The sequence below is a fragment of the Garra rufa genome, chromosome 20, assembly GCF_049309525.1.
Source record: "Garra rufa chromosome 20, GarRuf1.0, whole genome shotgun sequence".
NCBI classification, from domain to species: domain Eukaryota; kingdom Metazoa; phylum Chordata; class Actinopteri; order Cypriniformes; family Cyprinidae; genus Garra; species Garra rufa.
In genome coordinates, this window is record NC_133380.1 from 27140202 (window position 1) to 27163114 (window position 22913).

At 37.8% G+C, this 22913-nt stretch overlaps 1 protein-coding gene across 1 annotated transcript; it reads right to left on the reverse strand.

Annotated features, from left to right (window-relative positions):
- Positions 1–9378: 9378 nt before the first annotated feature.
- Positions 9379–17780, reverse strand: LOC141293497 (uncharacterized). The gene is made up of 2 exons (XM_073825531.1): positions 17596–17780; positions 9379–10180 (listed from the first exon to the last, which is right to left on the reverse strand). The coding sequence occupies exons 1-2, from the start codon at positions 17778–17780 to the stop codon at positions 9379–9381; spliced, it is 987 nt and encodes a 328-aa protein (XP_073681632.1).
- Positions 17781–22913: the final 5133 nt, after the last annotated feature.

Sequence of the window (22913 nt, forward strand, 5' to 3'; positions counted from 1 at the left end):
GATGATATTTCATTATGATATTTTATATTTGTTGTGGAATTGTTGGTCACATGTGAAAGTGTAATCTGTCTACTAACATGAGAATGTGTTTTGAAATGTTAAAAACATCTAGAAAGCTGTTAAAGATAAAGTTGAAATTATATTACACATCCCAAGTTAAAAAACACATTTTTTTAAAAAAAAGAGAAAAGTTGGGAGGTTGTATCAAAGCATAGCTCAGTAGCTTAGTACATATAAGATACATAAATGTAGTTTCCTTTGAGTATAAAGTTTTATTTTTTCAATTTTGCACCCTGTTTTATCCCACCTCTCAAGAATGACTGAGTTGCGACTGCTGTCTGGGTTTGTTTGGTTTAATTTCTTTTTATACTAAGTCACATTAGTCAGTGTGTGAACCGTCCAAAGCCTTGTGCCTTTTTTAAATAAAAGTAACAAAATTGGTGTTATTTCAGGGTGAGAATCAATGGGTCATAGAAAGTAGCCTGCTAATAATATTGTTTTGATATGGGTTTAGAGAGCATACACAACAGACATGTTCTAGGTTTTCGACCAACCACTTGTTTATTATTTGCGCCACCCTGTGGCTTCCACGTGAACTGCATCATAATCAAAATGAATTATTTACATATCATGACAAATATGAAGCTTTACCTGTCATTTTTTTATAGCACTGACTGATTTTCAATAGTCTTTTTGGCCACCCCTAAAATGGACCATACCAGGGGTCTCCAAACTCTGTCCAGGAGGGCTAGTATCCTGCAGAGTTTAGCTCTAACCTTAATTAAACACACCTGAACCAGTTAATCAATGTCTAACTACAGGGTTCTTACGGGTCCTTGAAATATTTGAAAGTTTGTGCTTTACGTATTGTTTCCTGCATGAGGTACTTTTGTGTTGTACGTTGCCATGATGTTCACGCATCCACAGAACTACTACGATATTACCTCAACGTTTCACAGACACACCATGAAACATTGCAAAAGTAGGCTGAAACCACTACAAAGTAATGCCTTGAAAATGCAAGTTTCAAGATATATTTAGCTCACCAAAGAAGAAAACGTAAAAGCATATTCATATATTTTAAAACATCTGGTTACATGAGCCTGCGCTCTTTTCAATAAAATCCATGCAAAGTTAATATCAGATCATTTTAGAATACAGTATAGGATGTACCAAATATTTTCAGTTTTATGCAAAACAGAATTACGACAAATAGACTTATCAGATCTTTATCATATGGCCAAAAAATGCTTTTTTGCATAATTGTGTTTGACACCTGAAAACTGTAATAATGTGTCTTACAAGGTAACACAATGTAACCTTGCTCTCATTTGAAATGTTTCCACACATTAAGTCCTTGAATTTGAGGGTATTGGACCTGGAACGTCCTTGAAAGTCCTTAAAAGGTCTTTGGGTATCACTTTATAATAAATTTCATTAATAAATAATTAACAAACATTATATAATGTTTAACTAACCATTACTTAATATATATTCACATATCTAGAAATATGAATAATGTGTTTGGTAGTGTTACTACCAATGAACGTATTATACATTAACAAATGATTAACAGATCATTATTTAATGTAAATTGAAATGCTTAAATGTCATCAAACTTTCAATTCATATGATCATGCTTTTTTTTATCTTCAAATGGTTTTGACATGGATTACAATGATTAAAAGTGTCATTAATGCATCATTAACAAACATAATGCTTAATGCATCATTAGTTGATGTTTACAAATGTCATTGAACTTTCAATGCATTTTAAAAATCTGCTAATTATTTTAACAGAAATTATACAATGATTACAAGTTTATTTGTTAATGTACTTTTGAATGCTTACAAATATCATTTAGTTCACATATTAGCTAGTGCTCATTTTTACAAATGTGAAAATATAGCTTAATTAGTAATTTTAAGCACTTCACAAATTATTCATGTTAATATATTCATTAACTCATAATCACAGTAGGTAAAGGTCATATATTTGGTCTTTGTTGTGAATATTTTTACTATTTGCTTAAATGTTACTATTTTGCTTAAATCACTTATTAATCATTTGTTAATGTTTTTTGCAGTGCCCAATCTAAAGTGGAAACTATTCATCAATTGTAAATGTTTATAAACATTTACTAATCATCAGTGCCTTAATGAGCAGTCATTGATTGCACAAAAGTGTCCCAATTGAACAGAATTCAATTCACCGTATTTACACATCTTTACAAATCAGTACAAATCAGTTTTTGCAGTACCCAATCTAAAGTTGAGACTATTCATTATTTGTAAATGTTTGTAAACATTTACATATTGTTTTAGTATCTTTATTGGTACTGGACTTTTAGCTACTGTAACAACGTTTATGTAAAGGGTGGTTGATTCAGTTTAGCTGAATGCTTGGTAAATACATAACACACATTGGCATTTGAGTGCAAAACATACTATTTTGTATCATTAGAATATTCCTTGAATCAGTATTTCAAGAAAATACTTATTTTTTTATTTATCAAAATAATGCAATTAAAAAAAAAAAAAAAAGATTGAATCATGTTGCTTTATAGTCATCAAATTGGCCCCGTACACTGCGGATCCCTTACGCAACCGTTAAACCTACCCATACCACCAAACCTGTCCCTAACCCTACCCGTATCACCCCTCAAAAACAGCAAAAAAAAATTCAAAAGCTTTTAATCATTGTAGAACATCTGTTAAAATGATTTGTAGATTTTCAAGATGTGCATGATCATATGAATTAAAGTTTAATGACATTTGTAAGCATTTTAATTTACATTAAATGTTAATTATTAGGTAATGTTGAATACATTTATTAGTAAACATTAACAAACACATTATTTCACATTTCTAGATATGTGAATATATATTAACTAATGATCTGTTAAGCATTACATAATGTTTGCTAATGATTTATTAATGAAAGTTATTATAAAGTGTTACCGGTCCTTGAATTTGAAGTTAACCAAGATGTGGGAACCCTGTTAGAATAGAATAGAATAGAATAGAATAGAATAGAATGCTTTATTGTCATTGTACACCGAGTACAACGAAATTGCAGAGCTTCCACGTAAGGTGCTTGGTAAATAACACATAAGGAAAATCTTAAAATAAATTAAAAGGTAAAGGTAAATAATTATAGCACTGATGCGGTAGACTTCTAGGCATGCTACAAACTTCCAGGCAGGAATGTTAAAACAAGTTGGAGCTACACTCTGCAGGACACCGGCCCTCAAGAACTGAGTTTGGAGACCCCAGAGCCATACTATCAGGGCTAGCCCTACAGTAGCATTTTGGGGGACCTAAGCAGATTTTCTAAATTCCCTCTTCCCAGGTTCATCCTTAACCTTAGTATTACTATGCATATACAACATTCCCGCCTACTTAACTCTGAGGATTCCCTTAAATTATTTTACAAGACAATATATGAAAAATACTTCTTAAGGGAAAACAAAAAACTTATTGAGAATTCAAACTGTATTCTAATAACTCAAAGGTTGAATAATTTAGCTTTTTAACATTTTCAGCAATTCAACCAAGATTACTTGAATGTTTTTTTTTTTTTTTTTTTTCCATGTTTCAACTCGGGTATTGTTGGTTTACTGAGTGGTTTTTGCAGTGTAGTATCACAGTTCACTGACACAACAGCAGTATCCTGAGGTTGAGCACCCATGCCAGATTGAGATAGCACTTGAGATACAGTTTCAGAACCTCCTTTTGCTGTCAACTGAATAGTTGATCAACTACTTTATTTATAAATCATGAATTATCTTAAAATTGTGTGCAGCTGAATGGTTTCAGATCTCCACCTTGTCATTGACATATAATAGAGTAGTGGTTCTCAGTCCTGGTCCTAGAGTACCCCCAACACTACACTGCATAATCAAACACGTCTGATTTAACTCATGAAGACTCCAAGATCATTAAATGTATGTGTCAGATAAGATACATCAAAAACATTCAGTGTTGGGGGTACTCCAGGACCAGAAATGAGACACACTGCTCTATTATATGTTACTGACATTACTCAGGTGGAGTGTACAAGGTGGAGATCTGAAACCAGTTAGCTGCATGCAGTGTAGTGTTGGGAGTTCTCCAGGACCGGGATTCGGAATCATTACAATAGAGCACCAGTTAACATCCAAAGCTCTAAACACTTCTCTACATCAAAGACCATGATTATATAATATATATTATAAATGAGGCCCCAGGTGTATACAGTGTCTCCCACGTCAAAATAGCAGGTTGTTGCATGTTGATTGTGCTGCTGTTGTTTACCCTGTTGTTTTGCTTACATTTTGATGAAGTCAAGGTGTATTCTGTCTAGTGTCCACCACAGCTTCCTCTCCATCATCATTTCTGCTGGTGGCAGTCCTGTTGGAAACATTGTCAGACCTACCAACCTGTATGCATTTTGCGAAGAGAGTTCTACCAATCATAGTTCATTCCCCAAATAGCAAGCAGGTTGGATTGACAAACGCATACAGCCTATCATTAAAAAGAGACTGCAAGTCAACAGCAACACTAAATCCTGCCATCTGAATTTCTTAATCGAGGACAGTATAGTAGTCAGTATTTCGGTTTTGCATTTAAATAATTTTTGAATGTTTTATTTCTCTCCGATATTGACTGTTGTGTGACCTTGAGTTCACGCATTGAGTCAAGTCAAGTCAAGATTATTTATACAGCGCTTTTTACAATACAAGTTGTGTCAAAGCAACCTTACAGTATTAAAATATTAAAATAGGACAATAGTGTGTCAATAATGCAAAAGTTCCATGTTGCATCAAAGTCAAATTGCACACAACTCATCTGTTTCCCATGGCCTTGCGCCAGCGGCCGTTTAGGTTAGGAGTTCTTTACTGATGATCTGTCTCTGGGGTTCATCTTGAAATAGTATCCGCTGACATTCGGCTGTAGGTTGCTGATCCAGTATCTGCTCTTGGTACGGACTGGATCCGGAGGACTGCAGTGACTATCTGATCTGGATACAGACTGGATCTGGTGGCTACGGTGACCTCAGAATAAGAAAGACTAATATTAATGTAGATGCAAAAGTTCCATGTTGCCACAAAGTCAGATTGAGAAGGACTCATCTGGTTTTCACGTCTTGCGTCGATGGCCATCTAGGTGATGAGGTCTTCACTGATGATCTGTCTCTGGGGCTCATCTAGATGACGTGGTCTCTGCTGACTTTCAGGGCTGTAGAGGTTATCTCTGGGTGCTGATGGGTACGGACTGGATCCGGGGGACTGCAGTGACCGTCTGATCTGGATACATGATCTGGTGGCTACGGTGACCTCGGAATAAGAAAGAAAGAAACTAATATTAGAGTAGATGCCATTCTTCTTCTGATGCAATGAGTACATCAGGTGTTATGAGAAGTGTTCCCGGTTCTGGTTGACCTAATTAATGCAGCCTAACAATCCTTGAATGGATTTGGATTATAGAAATGTGTTAAGTGTAGGCCAGGTTAAAGAGGTGGGTCTTTAATCTAGATTTAAACTAACAGAGTGTGTCTGCCTCCCGAACAGTGTTAGGTTCCAGAGTTTCAGCGCTAAATATGAAAATGATCTGCCGTCCGCAGTTGATTTTGATATTCTAGGTATTATCAAATTGCCGGAGTTTTGAGAACGCAGCGGACGTGAGTCAAGTCAAGTCAAGATTATTTATACAGCGCTTTTTACAATACAAGTTGTGTCAAAGCAACCTTACAGTATTAAAATAATAAAATAAAATGTCAATAATAATGCAAGAGTTCCATATTGCAACAAAGTCAAATTGGGGAGGACTCATCTGGTTCCCATGGCCTTGTGCCGGTGGCCGTTTAGGGTAGGAGTTCTTTCTTGATGATCTGTCTCTGGGGCTCATCTAGTTGACACGGTATCCGCTGACATTCAGCTGTAGGTGTTGATCCACCATCTGCTCTTGGTTTGGACTGGATCCGGGGGGACTGCAGTGACCATCTGATCTGGATACGGACTGGATCTGGTGGCTATGGTGACCTGGGAATAAGAAACAAACAGACTAATATTAATGTAGATGCAAGAGTTCCAAGTTGCCACAAAATCAGATTTGAGAGGACTCATCTGGTTTTCGCTGTCTTGCGTCGATGGCCATCTAGGTAATGAGGTCTTCACTGATGATCTGTCTTTGATGTGGTCTCTGCTGACATTCAGGGCTGTAGAGGATATCTCTGGGTGCTGATGGGCAAGGACTAGATCCGGGGGACTGCAGTGACTGTCTGATCTGGATACAGGTGGCTACGGTGACCTCAGAAAAAGAAGGAAAGATACTAATATTAGTGTAGATGCCATTCTTCTTCTGATGCAACGAGTACATCAGGTGTTATAGGAAGTGTCCCTGGTTCCGGTTGACCTAAATAATGCAGCCTAACAATCCTTTAACGGATTTGGGTTATGAAATGTATTAAGTGTAGGCCAGGTTAAAGAGATGGGTCTTTAATCTAGATTTAAACTGACAGAGTGTGTGTGCCTCCCGAACAGTGTTAGGTAGATTGTTCCAGAGTTTGGGCGCTAAATGTGAAAAAGATCTGCCGCCCGCAGTTAATTTTGATATTCTAGGTACTATCAAATTGCCGGAATTTTGAAAACGCAGCGGACGTGAGGGACTATAATATGATAAGAGCTCGCTCAAGTACTGAGGAGCTAACAACCACCCAATAAAGCATTACAATAATCTATCCTTGAGGTCATGAACGCATGGATTAACGTTTCTGCATTTGACATCGTGAGCATAGGTCGTAATTTCGATATATTTTTTAGATGAAAAAAAGCGGTTTTGCAAATGCTAGAAATGTGGCTTTCGAAGGAAAGATTGCTATCGAGTAGCACACCTAGGTTCCTGACTGATGACGACGAATTGACAGAGCAGTCATTGAGTAATAGACTGTGTTTTAGGTTATTACATGCGGAGGTTTTAGGTCCAATAATTAACACCTCTGTTTTTTCAGAATTTAGCAACAAAAAAATTTCTTGCCATCCAATTTTTTATTTCAACTATGCATTCTGTTAGTTTTTCAAATTGGTATGTTTCGCCAGGCCGTGAAGAAATATAGAGCTGCGTATCATCAGCATAACAGTGAAAGCTAACACCATGTTTCCTGATGATATCTCCCAAGGGTAACATATAAAGTGTAAAATGTAATGGCCCTAGTACTAAGCCTTGAGGTACTCTATACTACAGTTGTGATTGATATGATACCTCGTCATTTACTGCTACGAATTGATGCCAGTCAGATAAGTACGATTCGAACCTAGCCAGTGCAGTACCACTAATGCCAACATAATTTTCAAGTCTATTTAAAAGAATATTGTGGTCAATAGTATCAAACGCAGCACTAAGAGCCAGTAGTACTAATAGAGAGATGCATCCACGATCGGATGACAGGAGAAGATCATTTGTAACTCTAATAAGAGCAGTCTCAGTGCTATGATACGGTCTAAAACCTGACTGGAAATACTCACAGATACCATTTTTCTCTAAGAAAGAACACAATTGTGAGGACACTACCTTTTCTAGTATCTTTGATAGAAAAGGGAGATTTGAAATTTGTCTGTAATTGTTTAATTCATTGGGATCAAGTTGAGGTTTTTTAATTAGAGGCTTAATAACAGCCATTTTGAAAGTTTTGGGGACATATCCTAACGATAGTGATGAATTAATAATATTCAGAAGAGGATCTATGACTTCTGGAAGCACCTCTTTTAGTAGCTTAGATGGAATAGGGTCTAACATACATGTTGTCCGTTTCGATGATTTAATAAGTTTGTACAACTCTTCCTCTCCTATAGTTGAAAATGCATGGAATTTTTCCTCAGGAGATTTATAGCATATCTGATGCGATACTGTAGCGGATGGCTGCATAGTTACAATTTTATCTCTAATAGTATCTATCTTGGTAGTAAAATAGTTCATGAAGTCATTACTGCTGTGCTGTTGGGAAAATTCAGCACCTGTTGGTGCTTTATTCTTCGTTAATTTAGCCAACTGTATTGAATAAATACCTAGGGTTATGTTTGTTTTCTATTAAGAAAGATGAAAAATAATCTGATCTAGCTGTTTTTAATGCTTTTCTATAGGATATGTTACATTCACGCCAGGCTGTACGGAAAACCTCTAGTTTTGTTTTCTTCCAGTTGCGTTCCATTTTTCGTCGTGCTCTCTTCAGTGCGCGAGTGTGTTCAGTATACCACGGCGTCGGACTGTTTTCCTGAATTTTTCTTAACCGCAGAGGAGCAACTATATCTAAAGTGCTAGAAAAAAGAGAGTCAATAGTTTCTGTTGAATCATCAAGTTTTCCTGAGCTATCGGATATGCTGAGGAATTCAGATAAATCAGGAGGGTTACTTACAAAGCAGTCTCTTGTGGTAGAAGTAATGGTTCTACCGTACTTATAGCGAGGAGTTAGTTTTACAGTTTTAGTTATCTGGAGTATACACGAGACTAGATAATGATCTGAGATATCATCACTTTGATGCAGAATTCAATGCGATTAATATCAATTCCGTGTGACAATATTAAATCTAAAGTATGATTTCGGCAATGAGTAGGTCCTGAAACGTGTTGTCTAACCCCAATTGAGTTCAGAATATCTATAAATGCTGATCCCAATGCATCTTTTTCATTATCAACATGGATGTTAAAATCACCCACTATTAAGACTTTATCTGCGGCCAACACTAATTCGGATAGAAAATCAGCAAATTCTTTAATAACGTCTGTATGGTGCCCTGGTGGCCTGTATACAGTAGCCAGTAAAAACATCACAGGAGATTCTTGATTCTTGATACTTGATTCTTTGGTTAATGTTATATGGAGCACCATTACTTCAAACGAGTTATACAAAGCTCGTTCTCTGAGAAACACTGAACATATTGCTATAAATTGTGCAAACACCTCCCCCCTTACCTTTTACACGTGGCACATGTTTATAACAGTAATTTTGGGGGGTTGCCTCATTTAAAATAATGTAATCATCTGGTTTTAGCCAGGTTTCTGTCAAACAGAGCACATCTAGCTTATGATCTGTGATCATATCATTAACAAAAAGTGCTTTCGTAGAAAGTGACCTGATATTTAATAAGCCAACCTTTATCGTTTGTTTCTCAGTATTATATACATTTTTTATTTGTAGAACATCAATTAAATTGTTACTCTTACCTTGCTTTGGACGTTTATTGTATTTTCTAGCTTGGGGAACAGACACAGTCTCTATAGTGTGATATCTAGGTGAAAGGGTCTCTATGTGCTGAGAATTAACTGATTTCTGTGACGTGAGGCGGCTAGCAGACGGTCGGTTTAGCCAGTCTGTCTGCTTCCTGACCTGGGCCCCAGTTAGTCAAGTGCAAATGCTAAGACTATGTGCCATATTTCTAGATAGGAGAGATGCTCCACATCCGGAGGGATGAAGACCATCTCTTTTCAACAGGTCGGGTCTGCCCCAGAAACTCGTCCAATTGTCTATGAAACCTATGTTATTTTGTGGGCACCACTTTGACATCCAACCATTTAATGATGACAATCTACTATGTATCTCGTATCCACGGTAAGCAGGGAGGGGACCAGAGCATATTACAGTGTCTGACATCATACTTGCAAGTTCACACACCTCTTTAACATTATTTTTAGTGATCTCCGACTGGCGAAGTCGAACATCATTAGTGCCGACGTGAATAACAATCTTACTGAATTTACGTTTAGCATTAGCCAGCACTTTTAAATTTGCCAAGATGTCAGGCACTCTAGCTCCCGGTAAACACTGGACTATGGTGGCTGGAGTCTCTATTTTCACGTTCCGTACAATAGAATTGCCAATTACTAAAGCACTTTCATCAGGTTTCTCAGTGGGTGCTTCACTGAGTGGGGAGAACCTGTTTGATGTTCTGATCAGAACGCAAGAGCGGTGTTTTGACCCGCGACTATGCCGTCTCACAGTCACCCAGTTGCCCTGCTGCACGGGCGCTGTAACTACCGGAACCGAACAATTTGCATGTCTCCCTGAACTAGTCACATCCAAAGCCGTATCTAAGTCCCTCACATTCTTACTATCCTCCATTAAAGTTTTGATGTGTGTCTCTAGTTCTGAAATCTCTGTCAGCCTAGCTATTTCCTTGCATTTATCACATGTATAAGGCTCACTGCTGACAGAGATAGATAAGCTATACATGTGGCAGGTTGTGCAGACAACAATAGCAAGAGAAGAAGCCATTACTCACCGTTTTTGTTGAATGGTTCCAACTTACCACTGTTGTTATGATGAACTCTTGAAGAGAGGGATGTGAGGAGGAACAAAGGAGTGAATAGGACGTAAAAGGAATCGCGATTCACAAGCTAATCGGCTAACTGAATGTTAACTTGTTGCAAATCGTGGTTGTGGAATAAAAGCGAAACGGTTCGCGAGAGAAAAAGGAGAGCGGTAGTAGACGCAAGTAGAGAACGTAAATGTAAATGCAAGTCGCCAGTGGTTAGCTAAATAGCTAAGCTAAATAGCTAACCCACTGCAGTCGCGGATTAACGGGTAAAGTGAGCGGTCAGATTAGTGTGACGGATCATTTCACAAGTCTGTTGGGAGTAAAGCTGTTTTTAATTACTTTAAACAACAGAGAGTAATAATAAGATAAAGATTTCTAGAGAAAAACAAGCTGCAGAAAGCTACAATCACAGAGAGCTAAAAACACAAACCACACGGCAGCTCAGCAAAACCCTATAATATAATACGATAAGGGACTATAATACGATAAGAGCTTGCCCAAGTATTGAGGAGCTCAACCATTCAGGGCTTTATAAGTAATTAGCAAGATTTTAAAATCTCTACAATGTTTTATAGGGAGCCAGTGCAGTGTTGACAGAACCGGGCTAATATGGTCTTAGTTTCTGGTTCTAGTAAGAACTCTAGCTGCTGCATTTTGGACCAGCTGGAGTTTGTTTATTAAGCAACCGTACAGTAAAGCATTACAATAATCTATCCTTGAGGTCATGAACGCATGAATAAACGTTTCTGCATTTGACATTGAGAGCTAGGTCGTAATTTCGATATATTGTTTATATGGAAAAATGCCGTTTTGCAAATGCTAGAAATGTGGCTTTCGAAGGAAAGATTGCTATCGAATAGGACACCTAGGTTCCTGACTGATGACGAAGAATTGACAGAGTAGCCATCGAGTATTAGACAGTGTTTAAGGTTATTACATGCGGAGGTTTTAGGTCCAATAATTAACACCTCTGTTTTTTCAGAATTTAGTAGTATTTAGGCGAGTATAAATTTCTCGCCATCCAATTTTTTATATCAGCTATGCATTCTGTTAGTTTTTCAAATTGGTATGTTTCGCTGGGCCGCAAAGAAATAAAGAGCTGTGTATCATCAGCATAACAGTGAAAGCTAACACCATGTTTCCTGATGATATCTACCAAGGGTAACATATAAAGCGTAAAAAGTAATGGCCCTAGTACTGAGCCTCGGGGTACTCCATACTGCACTTGTGATTGATATGATATCTCGTCATTCACTGCTACAAATTGATGCCAGTCAGATAAGTACGATTCAAACTATGCCAATGCACTACCACTAATGCCAACATTATTTTCAAGTCTATTTAAAAGAATATTGTGGTCGATAGTATCAAACGCAGCACTAAGATCCAGTAGCACTAATAGAGAGATGCAACCACGATCGGATGACAGAAGAAGGTCATTTGTAACTCTAATAAGAGCAGTCTCAGTACTATGATACGGTCAAAAACCTGACTGGAAATCCTCACAGATACCATTTTTTTCTCTAAGAAGGAACATAATTGTGAGGATACTACCTTTTCTAGTATCTTTGACAGAAAAGGGAGATTTGAGATTGGTATGTAATTGTTTAATTCGTTGGGATCAAGTTGTGGTTTTTTATTGAGAGGCTTAATAACAGCCAGTTTGAAGGTTTTAGAGACATATCCTAATGACAATAACGAATTAACAATATTCAGAAGAGGGTCTATGACATCTGAAAGCACCTCTTTTAGTAGCTTAGATGGAATAGGGTCTAATATACATGTTGGTTTAGATGATTTAACAAGTTTATACAACTCTTCCTCTCCTATAGTAGAGAATGCATGGAATTTTCCCTCAGACGATCTGTAGCATATCTGATGCGATATTGTAGCGGATGGCTGCATGGTTATAATTTTATCTCTAATAGTATCTATCTTGGTAGTAAAATAGATCATAAAGTCATTACTGCTGTGCTGTTGGGAAAATTCAACGCCTGTTATGATTTCGACAATGAGTAGGTCCTGACACGTTGTCTAACCCCAATAGAGTTCACAATGTCTATAAATGCTGATCTCAATGCATGTTTTTCATTATCAACATGGATGTTAAAATCACCCATTATTAAAACTTTATCTTCAGCCAACACTAACTCTGATAGAAAATCAGCAAATTCTTTAATAAAGTCTGTATGGTGCCCTGGTGGGCTGTGTACAGTAGCCAGTACTAACGTCACAGGGGATTTATCATTAATGCTTGGTTCTCTGGATAATTTTATATGAAGCACCATTACTTCAAACGAGTTATACTTAAAGCCCGTTCTCTGAGAAACACTGAAAATATTGCTATAAATTGTAGAAACACCTCTCCCGTTACCTTTTACACGCGTATCATGTTTGTAACAGTAATTTTGGGGGGTAGCCTCGTTTAAAATAATGTAATCATCTGGTTTTAGCCAGGTTTCTGTCAAACAGAGCACATCTAGATTAACCCTCTGGGGCCTGAGGGTGTTTTGAGGCCCTGAAGAAGTTTGACATGCCCTGACATTTGTTGTTTTTTCAGTATCTTAAAAACATTTTAATGGCTAAAGTCTGATTACATTGTAATCAGCACATATTGGGCTACAATAATATGTAAGCAACATTAATGTACATGGTTGTGTTTTTGAGAAAACTACGTTTATGCGTGGTTAGTGAAAAACTAAAGTTTTGAAGTCACTGAAATAAGGTCATGAAACACATACAGGCCATTTGTTTACAAGACTTTTGAGAATTGTGTGGAGTAGGCTAGAATTTTATCAACCAAATGATGTGAAAATCATCTCGTTCACTCGTTCAGAAAAAACAATTGATGTAAATTTTCTAAAACATGTTTTGTGATCGAAAGGGATTATTCATAGGTGTGGCAATGGCCCATGAATATTTAGCAATTCACACCTGAAAGACAAAAGAGCCCTCCCTAATGGCCCCATCAATGACTGACTTGACTAGCAGAAGAAGAAACAATGTGAGAAGATTCAAAAAAATCGTTTTTTAGATTATTTGTATTTTATTTACAACACAGTATAATCAAAACATACATAATGAAGGTCAAAGACACAATATTGAGCTCCCTCATCTAACCACACAGATGTGCACAGACTTTGTGGCATTTCTGAAAACTTTTTCTGAATTCAGTTCCACAAATAAAACAAGTAAATCTTACCTGATATTAAAGTGTGTGCACTTTAAATATCTGTATTTGTACTGTATTTTTATCTGTATCATCTGAAGTTTGTACAGCGCTCTCAGAGGAAAACAGTTTGAAGAGACTCAAGGAAAGGACAGCAAGATTCATCTGTTGAGCAGGTTTCTGAGCACTAAAAACAACAAAAGCAAAACATCTGTGAGCCTATTCATATTAGGAGCATCTATAATAAATAAATACACACATACACTACCAGGCAAAGGTTTGGACACACTTCCCTTTACAGGGGAACAACTGGTATATAGTATATAGTCATAGATTCTAGCATTTGTACTAATGTAAAAAAGGACATGTAATATCTGAGAAACTAATAATTATCGTTTAGCACTATATTACTAATAAACGTGATGTAAACATACATTCAGTGTAAGCACACATATTACTTTTACACCCTACTGTTATACAATAAAATAAATAAATAAGTATGATTCTACAGTCATAAACATATCGTCATAAATGCATCTCAGTCATAATCACATCGTTTTTCTAGAACATTATAAATATCCTGGCATCGTGAGAGATGCAATGCAATCAAACGTACTTCATAATGTTTCATTTGATAAAGTCAGGAATTTTAGTTTGGAATAAGTCTAACAAGTAAAATGTGTACACGTTTTGTCAAAGTAAATAACAGTGAAAGCTAGTAGGAAAATGAAAGTAAGACTTACTCATGTAAATGTCTCCTCCTGCTGGGTTTGCGTTGCATCGCGTCCTTCTTGTGATCGTGGTAAATATAAGTCTTATTCCTCACAGCATATCTTCATTCAGAAACAAACTGTAACCAAGATGAACTTGAAGTCATGTTGCTTTGTTGCGGTGATGTGGGAGTTTCCTCGCATACAGATACTCCGGTCCTTGCCGCGCTTGTGGCACATGGCTAATTTGCATATCTAAAGGGATTTCGCTAGTGGGCGCGGTCACATTAGAGATAATTAGTTGGAACTGGATAGACTAGACATCTCCTTGGTTTCATATAGATTAATTTATCACAGATTATTTGTTTTTGATCAAACTTACTTCGTTTAAAAGCATAAATCTCAAGCTTTCAGTAGATACCACTTTTCTGTTTGTGTGCTGAGTATTCACCGAGTTTGAATGATTTAAGTGACGCATTTCTAAAAGCAGTTCGCGGAGACAGAGAAAACAGAAATCACCCTGTTTGTTTTCTTTATTCTAAATAAAAAAGCACAACTTTCTGCAGTTCTTGTGAGTGTGCACAAATAAAAGTACACACTTTACAGTTTCCAATGATGTATATCTCTAATTTGTATGACTAAAACCGACAGAGCATTTTTAGTGTCTTTTGCACTGATCTAAAAAAAAAATGAGCTGGTATCGCCGGCGATACAGCCGGCCTCAGGGAGTTAAGATCAGTGATCATATCATTTACAAAAAGTGCTTTTGTAGAAACCTGATATTTAATAAGCCAAGGAGGGATGAAGACCATCTCTTTTCAACAGGTCGGGTCGGGCACCACTTAGACATCCAGCCGTTGAGTGATGACAGTCTACTATGTATCTTGTCACCACGATAAGCAGGGAGGGGACCAGAGCATATTACAGTGTCTGACATCGTACTTGCAAGTTCACACATCTATTTAACATTATTTTTAGTGATCTCCGACTGGCGAAGTCGAACATCATTTGTGCCGACGTGATTAACAATCTTATTGAATGTATGTTTAGCATTAGCCAGCACTTTTAAATTTGCCAACATGTCAGGCGCCCTGGCTCCCGGTAAACATTGGACTATGGTGGCTGGTGTCTCTATTTTCACGTTCCGTACAATAGAATCACCAATAACAAGAGCACTTTCATCAGGTTTCTCAGTGGGCGCTTCACTGAATGGGGAGAACCTGTTTGATGTTCTGATCGGAATGGAAGAGCGGTGTTTTGACCCGCGACTATGCTGCCTCACAGTTGCCCTGCTGCATGGGCGCTGTAACTACCAGACCCGAAGAATTTGCATGGCTCCCTGGGCTAGTCACATCCAAAGCCGTATCTAAAGCCCTCACATTCTTACTATCCTCCATTAAAGTTTGAATGTGTGTCTCTAGTTCTAAAATCTTCTCTGTCATCCTAGCTATTTCCTTGCATTTATCACATGTATAATACTCACTGCCGACAGAGATAGATAAGTTATACATGTGGCAAGTGGTGCAAACAACAATAGCAGGAGAAGAAGCCATTACTCACTGTTATTGTAGAACGGTTCCAACTTACCACTGTTGTTTGATGAACTCTTGAAAAGAGGAGCTGGAGGGGGAACAACGGAGTAAATAGGACGTAGAATTGTGAATTGCAAGCTAATCTGCAAATCGCAGTTATGGAATAAAAGCGAACAGTCAGCGAGAGAAAAAGGAAAACGGTAATAGACGCAAATAGAGAACGTGACTGTAAAATATAGGACACGAGTGGCAAGCTAGTTTTTCCAACCTTGAGATGAGAAAACGCCTCCCTACTTATAAGGGTGATGGTACAAAGGGCAACTTTTTTGAGCAATGTTGCTGTCAATGGGCAACCAGGTGAGACACAGTGCCCGTGACCGATTTAAAGTATCCAGATAGAAATGTGTTGCTACAGTGTATGCATATTTATTAGGCAAGTTGATATTATATCATCAGGATGCTAAAGAATAGGAGCATTGGTAAAATATCTCTTTTACTGAAGGCTTCCATAGCTTCCTAGGGGCCCCCAAAAAAATCAATGTGAGAGATTGTGCTGAACATTCTGATAAAGTGTCTGTAGAACTTGGACCCTGGATTAGTCCATAGTTAGTTGGACTGAGTATATAACTCCAACCCTAATCAAACATACCTGAACCAGCTAATCAAGGAGTTCAAGAGGCTGTTTCATAAAAGATGCTAAGAAAAGCAGGAATTAAAGTCCAAAACCTGACTTGAAATAACTTATCAAGTCAATTGGAACTAAAACAATTTCATAAATGACAATTTCAGTTCACGCAATCTCACTAATTCAATCCAGGTTTAGTGAGTCAAGATGTCAGCCCATAATGTCAATCATGGATCAAATCGATCCACTACGGCAAACAGTGAAAAAGTGTTGGCCCCCTTCCTAATGTTTTTGCATGTTTGTCACACTTTAATGTTTCAGATCATCAAACAAATTTAAATATTAATCAAAGATAACACAAGTAAACACAACATGCAGTTTTTAAATGAAAGGGTTTTTTTTTTAAGAAGGTACAAAAAAAATCCAAACCCACATGGCCCTGTGTAGTGGAGCGTGCATTCCAGGGCCCAGTTTATGGCGAGGGCCCCTCCCTGGCCACAATAGTGGACAAAGGTTTGCTACATTTTGATTGGCTCTTGGTGGACTAACATAAGCAAACTGTCCAACGCCATCAGATAAGGATGCCAGGACAACTGCCAGACACCTCTTAGAGGGCATGAAGAAGACCTTTGGTACAAAACCTGGGAAGGACAGAACCTCCTATTGGTCAAGATGCAGTTTCTGCCCTCCACCCACCTAAGGTTGGTCCTGTGACGGTCATAAAAATTCCTTAGGATGTCCAGACGCAGCAGCAATGGGTGAAACAAAGAGAGATCACAAAGATCCATCCAAATCCATTCATAACTATGTTTTCAAACCTTGAACTGATGCGAACCATAACACACACATCTTATACTTATTCAGAGAAATGAGTATTCTCACTGACAGCGATGTGTAGTGCAACATCTTACACAAACTCAGCTGTTAATGGACAAATGAATGCATGCATGACAGTTCAATCTTTTCCCATCATGTTTGGACTTAATGTGTTCATTACATGACCAAATGTTTTCTGATTGTGTTTTGGAAAGTGAGAAATTCACCAGTAAAACATTATTGACACTTTTCTAACTTTGTGTTTGGACTATGCAAATGACTTCCACAAGAGGAAAGAAGGGTGGGCTACCCCATGTCCCCCCGCTCTGATGGAACCACCCAATCACAGCATGGAAGTGGAGAAGCGCCAAATTGCAATCTCCTCCTCATCGGAAAGGTATAAAGGTACCTCTCCAAAAGACACTCCTTGTTCTGAGTCTGCGGCCCGTTACAGGGAAGGCAGCAACAGATAACCGGTCTGAGTCTCCAGCACGTCCAGGGGACAGTAACAGATACACCAATGTTCTGAGTCTGTGGCCTGCGAAGGAAGAGACACTAACAGAGCAACAAAGTTCTGAGTCTCCGGCAGAGAAACACATCTTCTCCCATCCATTGAGACGCTAACAGATACCTCCATTCTGAGTCTGAGGCCCGCAAGGGTAAGACAATAGCAGATACTACAACTTTCTGAGCCTACTGTCCAGAGAGACAGAAACAGACACTCCACGCTTCGAGTCTCCAGCTTTGAGGCAGCAGCAGATACGACCACGTTCTGTTTGTGAGTAAAGAGATATTTTCCACGTTCAGAGTCTTAAGTCCAGCGAGACAACAACAGTTGCAGCATGTCCTAAGTCTCCATCCGAGAGAGACAAAGCGGATTGACCAAGTTCTGAGTCTCTATCCCAGAGAGGCAGAAGACCAACAGACATTTGCAACAAGGTTAAGCTCCAGCGAGCAAACCTTCACTTCAGGTACCTTCGCTTGCATGTTCCAAGCTAAGGGCCTTCAGCTCCTACACCAGGGCCACATCTGCGTGTTCCAGATCTTAGGACCCTTTGGTGCTCCAGGAGGTCAGCATCCTACAGTGCTTCATGCTCAAGGCTGTCGAAACGGATTCCTGCTCCTTTTCCCACTGACTGCTCCCAGCACAACCAGTGGAAGAATTCACCGCCACCGGACTGCTCACTCAACCACAGAGAACGTAAATATCACTTCCAAACCTCTTCCAGAGACCTTGGCATTGTTGTATTATCAGTATATTATCTTTCTAATTTACATTAGATATTATATAGCTGATTGCAGTTGATAACAAATAATAGCTCATTTATTTGTTTAATGCATAGTAAGGTTCTTCACCTTATTTGTCTCAGAGTAGCAACAGTTTATCTTTCCATAAGATAACATAGCTCTGACATAGCACCACCCAACTGAATCACATTGTATGCATCTTTTGCACTTTATTCCTTTTGCATTTATTGTATTCATTTAATAGTTGATTACTCTTGTCTATCGTTTGTTAATAAATTTATTTTATTACACTTGTGTCTTCCTTGTGTTGATAATACAGTGAGAGGTTCTACAAGTTAGACATCCCTCCAATCTTTCTTATGTGATGTACTCATAACCGCACATTAAGTGACATGTGATCCAAGAATCATAACGTCATCTGTGATACGAGTACCCATCACTACACTATTTCGCCTTCCTAGTGGGCGAAAGCAGAACTCACTACATAATTGGCGTCCCTAGGTGGGCCAAGTTAAAATGAGATGAGTCTCCTGTAAAATTCACTACACCTGTGTGAAAAAGTGCCCCCCCCCCCCAAAAAAAAACATAACTGTGGTTTATCACACCTGAGTTCAGTTTGTCTAGCCACACCCAGGCCTGATTACTGCCACACCTGTTCGCAATCAAGAAATCACTTAAATAGGACCTGCCTGACAAAGTGAAGTAGACCAAAAGATCCTCAAAAGCTACACATTATGTTGAGATCCAAAGAAATTCAGGAACAAATGAGAATGAAAGTAATTGAGATCTATCAGTCTGGAAAAGGTTATAAAGCCATTTCTAAAACTTTGGGACTCCAGCGAACCACAGTGAGAGCCATTATCCACAAATGGCGAAAACATGGAACAGTGGTGAACCTTCCCAGGAGTGGCCGGCCAAATTACCCCAAGAGCGCAGCGACAACTCATCCAAGAGGTCACAAAACATCTAGAACTGCAGGCCTCTCTTGACTCCACCATAAGAAAGAGACTGGGCAAAAATGGTCTGCATGGCAAAGTTCCAAGACGAAAACCACTGCTGAGCAAAAAAAACAAAGGCTCGTCTCAGTTTTGCCAAAAAACATCTTGATGATCCCCATGACTTTTGGGAAAATACTGGACTGACGAGACAAAAGTAAAAATTTTTGGAAGGTGTTTGTCCCATTACATCTGGCGTAAAAGTAACACAGCATTTCAGAAAAAGAACGTCGTACCAACAGTAAAATATGTTGGTGGTAGTATGATGGTCTGGGGCTGTTTTGCTGCTTCTGGACCTGGAATACTTGCTGTGATAAATGGAACCATGAATTCTGCTGTCTACCCAAAAATCCTGAAGGACAATGTCCGGCCATCTGTTTGTGACCTCAAGCTGAAGTGAACTTGGGTTCTGCTGCAGGACAATGATCCAAAACACACCAGCAAATCCACCTCTGAATAGCTGAAGAAAAACAAAATGAAGACTTTGGAGTGGCCTAGTCAAGTCCTGACCTGAATCCTATTGAGATGCTGTGGCATGACCTTAAAAAGGCGGTTCATGCTCGAAAAACCCCATTGTGGCTGAATTACAATTCTGCCAAGATGAGTGGGCCAAAATATTATTTTAATTATTGAGATACTAGCTGTGCGTCGCTGCAGTCATCAAAAGTCATCTGACTAAGGCATATACATTACAGTTTATATACCTTTCCAGGGAGAGGGATACATAGAGGTGGAGACAATCTAAACAAAGCATGCAAATGTGATATAGATAATCAGCCTATAGTAGGATTTTCCCGGCCTTGATCTATTTAGCATTCAAATGCAAAGTGCTAAACGAAAGGCACTGTTGTACTTTAAACTTAGAATTCACACTTAACTTAGCAAACATGCCAGATGTCCTGTTTCAGTGCCTGGGCTGCCTGCTCTTAGAAATCACAATATACATAACTTTTCAGTTCTTGCTGTTATTTTGGAACCTATGTTTAATCTTTCATAAATTTGAACAGATTCTAAAATTTGTAATCCTTCAGGGGCCAACACTTTTTCACACCACTGTATTTGTGGCTTTTAATGCGTTTGAGATGTTGTGTTTTTCCTTGTGCGTAACAGATATGTCACAGTTATGTTCTTCATCTGTAAATGTTAGAAAGTCATGCAGATCCATTTTGTCAGGAATGGGCAAGGCTTACAAGGATGATCGAGCGCCGTTGCGCGTATGCACACTAAACAGACAGAACGCAGAATAATAGCACTATTATTAGCACATTAATTTTTGAAAAAAATATTTGTTGTTGGACATTAAATGTGATGTAGAATTTTAATCCTACATATAGGTGTATTTTTATGGGAGCAGTAACTGTAAATCAAATGTAAGATGGCAAATACAGCTGTAATTACTAAATGAGTTAATGTGTATTCCTCTTATCGGTTAAAATGTAGTCTGTTTTCTATTATATTTTCATTTTTAATTGAGAGATTTTAACTTTTAATTTGCTGTTTTTAATGTTTTATAACAGTACGATCTAAAATTAATACTCTTTAATGTTCTACTAATAACCATAAAGGTATAGCTGTCATAAAACCAGAGAAAAAGCCTGCATGGCTACAAACTGCTGGACAAAACAAATTGATTGTTTTCAAAAGTCTGCAGGATGGTTGGCCTGGCTGTTCCTGGAGGTCTACTTCCAGAAAAAAAGGCAGTGCAGGGATGTTGAGAAAAATATGCCACTGAACAAATAGTAGATGTATGTGAGATATAGCCAAATTGAATTATATCCCATGTTTAACCACTACAGAGACATCAGAGCCAGCAGCAAATTTCAGAAGGATTTGCACAAGAGCACAATATTTGTTTTGTGATGCAACAATAGTCATAGATGCAAACTCATTACCTTTTGGTAATGTTGGGCTTTAAGTTCCACTCTCTTTTTAAGTAGTTCTTCAGAGGGTGATATAGAAAGTTGTTGATCTAATTTTTCTATTGAATATATTAGCTGTTGTAGTTTTGCATGTTTTAACTTATTAGTAGATACAGAATAAGATATAATTTCCCCCCTGTTGACAACTTTAAGTGTCTCCCACAGAACCAGTGGTGATATCTCTTCTGAAGCATTTGTGAGCAAAAAGTTATCTATTGATTTGAAATATGCTTGTGAAATGTTTTATCTGCTAACAGGTTAGAATTTAATCTCCAAGTAGGATGCTGGGTACAGTGGTGAGTAAATCGTAAATCAAGAAGCAATGGTGCGTGATCTGATAATATAATTGTAGAATACTTTTATAATATCAGAGTCTTCTCCACTAAGGAAAGTAATGTCTTATCTAAGAAAAAATAATCGATTCTTGAGTAGAATGGACAGGGGGAAAATAGGAAAATTCCTTCTTTTGAGTAAATGAAAAAATCTCCACGGGTCCACACAACCCCTTTGTGTCATGAAGGTTGATAAAGCTTGAGACATTTTGAGATGTCGTTTTCAGATTTGAGCAATCTAGTACTGGGTTAATAACAGTTCAGATCCCCACCAAAAATTAAACAATGCAAGTTTAAATCGGATAAGAATGAAATAATTGTGTAAAAACAAATTAATTGTCAAAAAACTTGACTATACAGTACTACTGGTAAAGAAGCCCTTGTGCTGAAAAATTACTGAATATCAAATCCCACTATCTGATATCCAACTAGACATGATCATTTCTCAGTATACTTTACATTTCTGTTGTAAAGGTATTATTTACCGGCAATCAAAAATTTGAACTCAATTAAAAAGCAAAGATTCCTTTGAAAAGACCCCTCTAAGAATAACAATACATAGATTGTTACTGTAACACTAATACCGACCCAAGAATGCTAAGAATGAAAAAGAAAAATACATGAAGGTAACGACATGAGGAGAAAGAGAACAATAATGAAAGAACATCATTGACTGGGCTGTGCGTATACTCTCATCTTGTGACTCTCCATCATTACAGCTCTGGGTCATATTAGCAGATATGACCCAACAAGCATGATTCACAGACAACCATGCTCCAAGAATATCTTCCTCTTTCTTGTCCTCGTTTGTAGATAATGAATAGACATTTATTCTCACAGGATGCACATATGATCACAAGATGAGAAACTGAAGAGACAGAATACACATTTACAAATCCAACATTTTAAAATAATATTTTTGTGCAGTTGTGAATTTAATGTTAAACTTGGCAGTGATGTTGACCAAAGATCATCTCAATACAAAAAGAATCTAAGAAAAATAAAGGACTTAAAACTGTCTTTATAACTGCATACCCCTCCTTAGTTGCATTAGAATCTATCACCTTAGCACATCTTGATTTGTCAGTTTTCATGACCCTTCTGATTGGGACTTCTTCACAATGTGCAACCCATCATTTGTAATCTCTTTGCAGGCCATGGCTAGCAATAAATTGCAACCAAGATAATAAAATAAAATAATCATACAAAACTATCTGATTTTTTTTGTTTTTATTCAGGGTTAATTAGCATCACATAATCTTGAGTACTTTTGAGT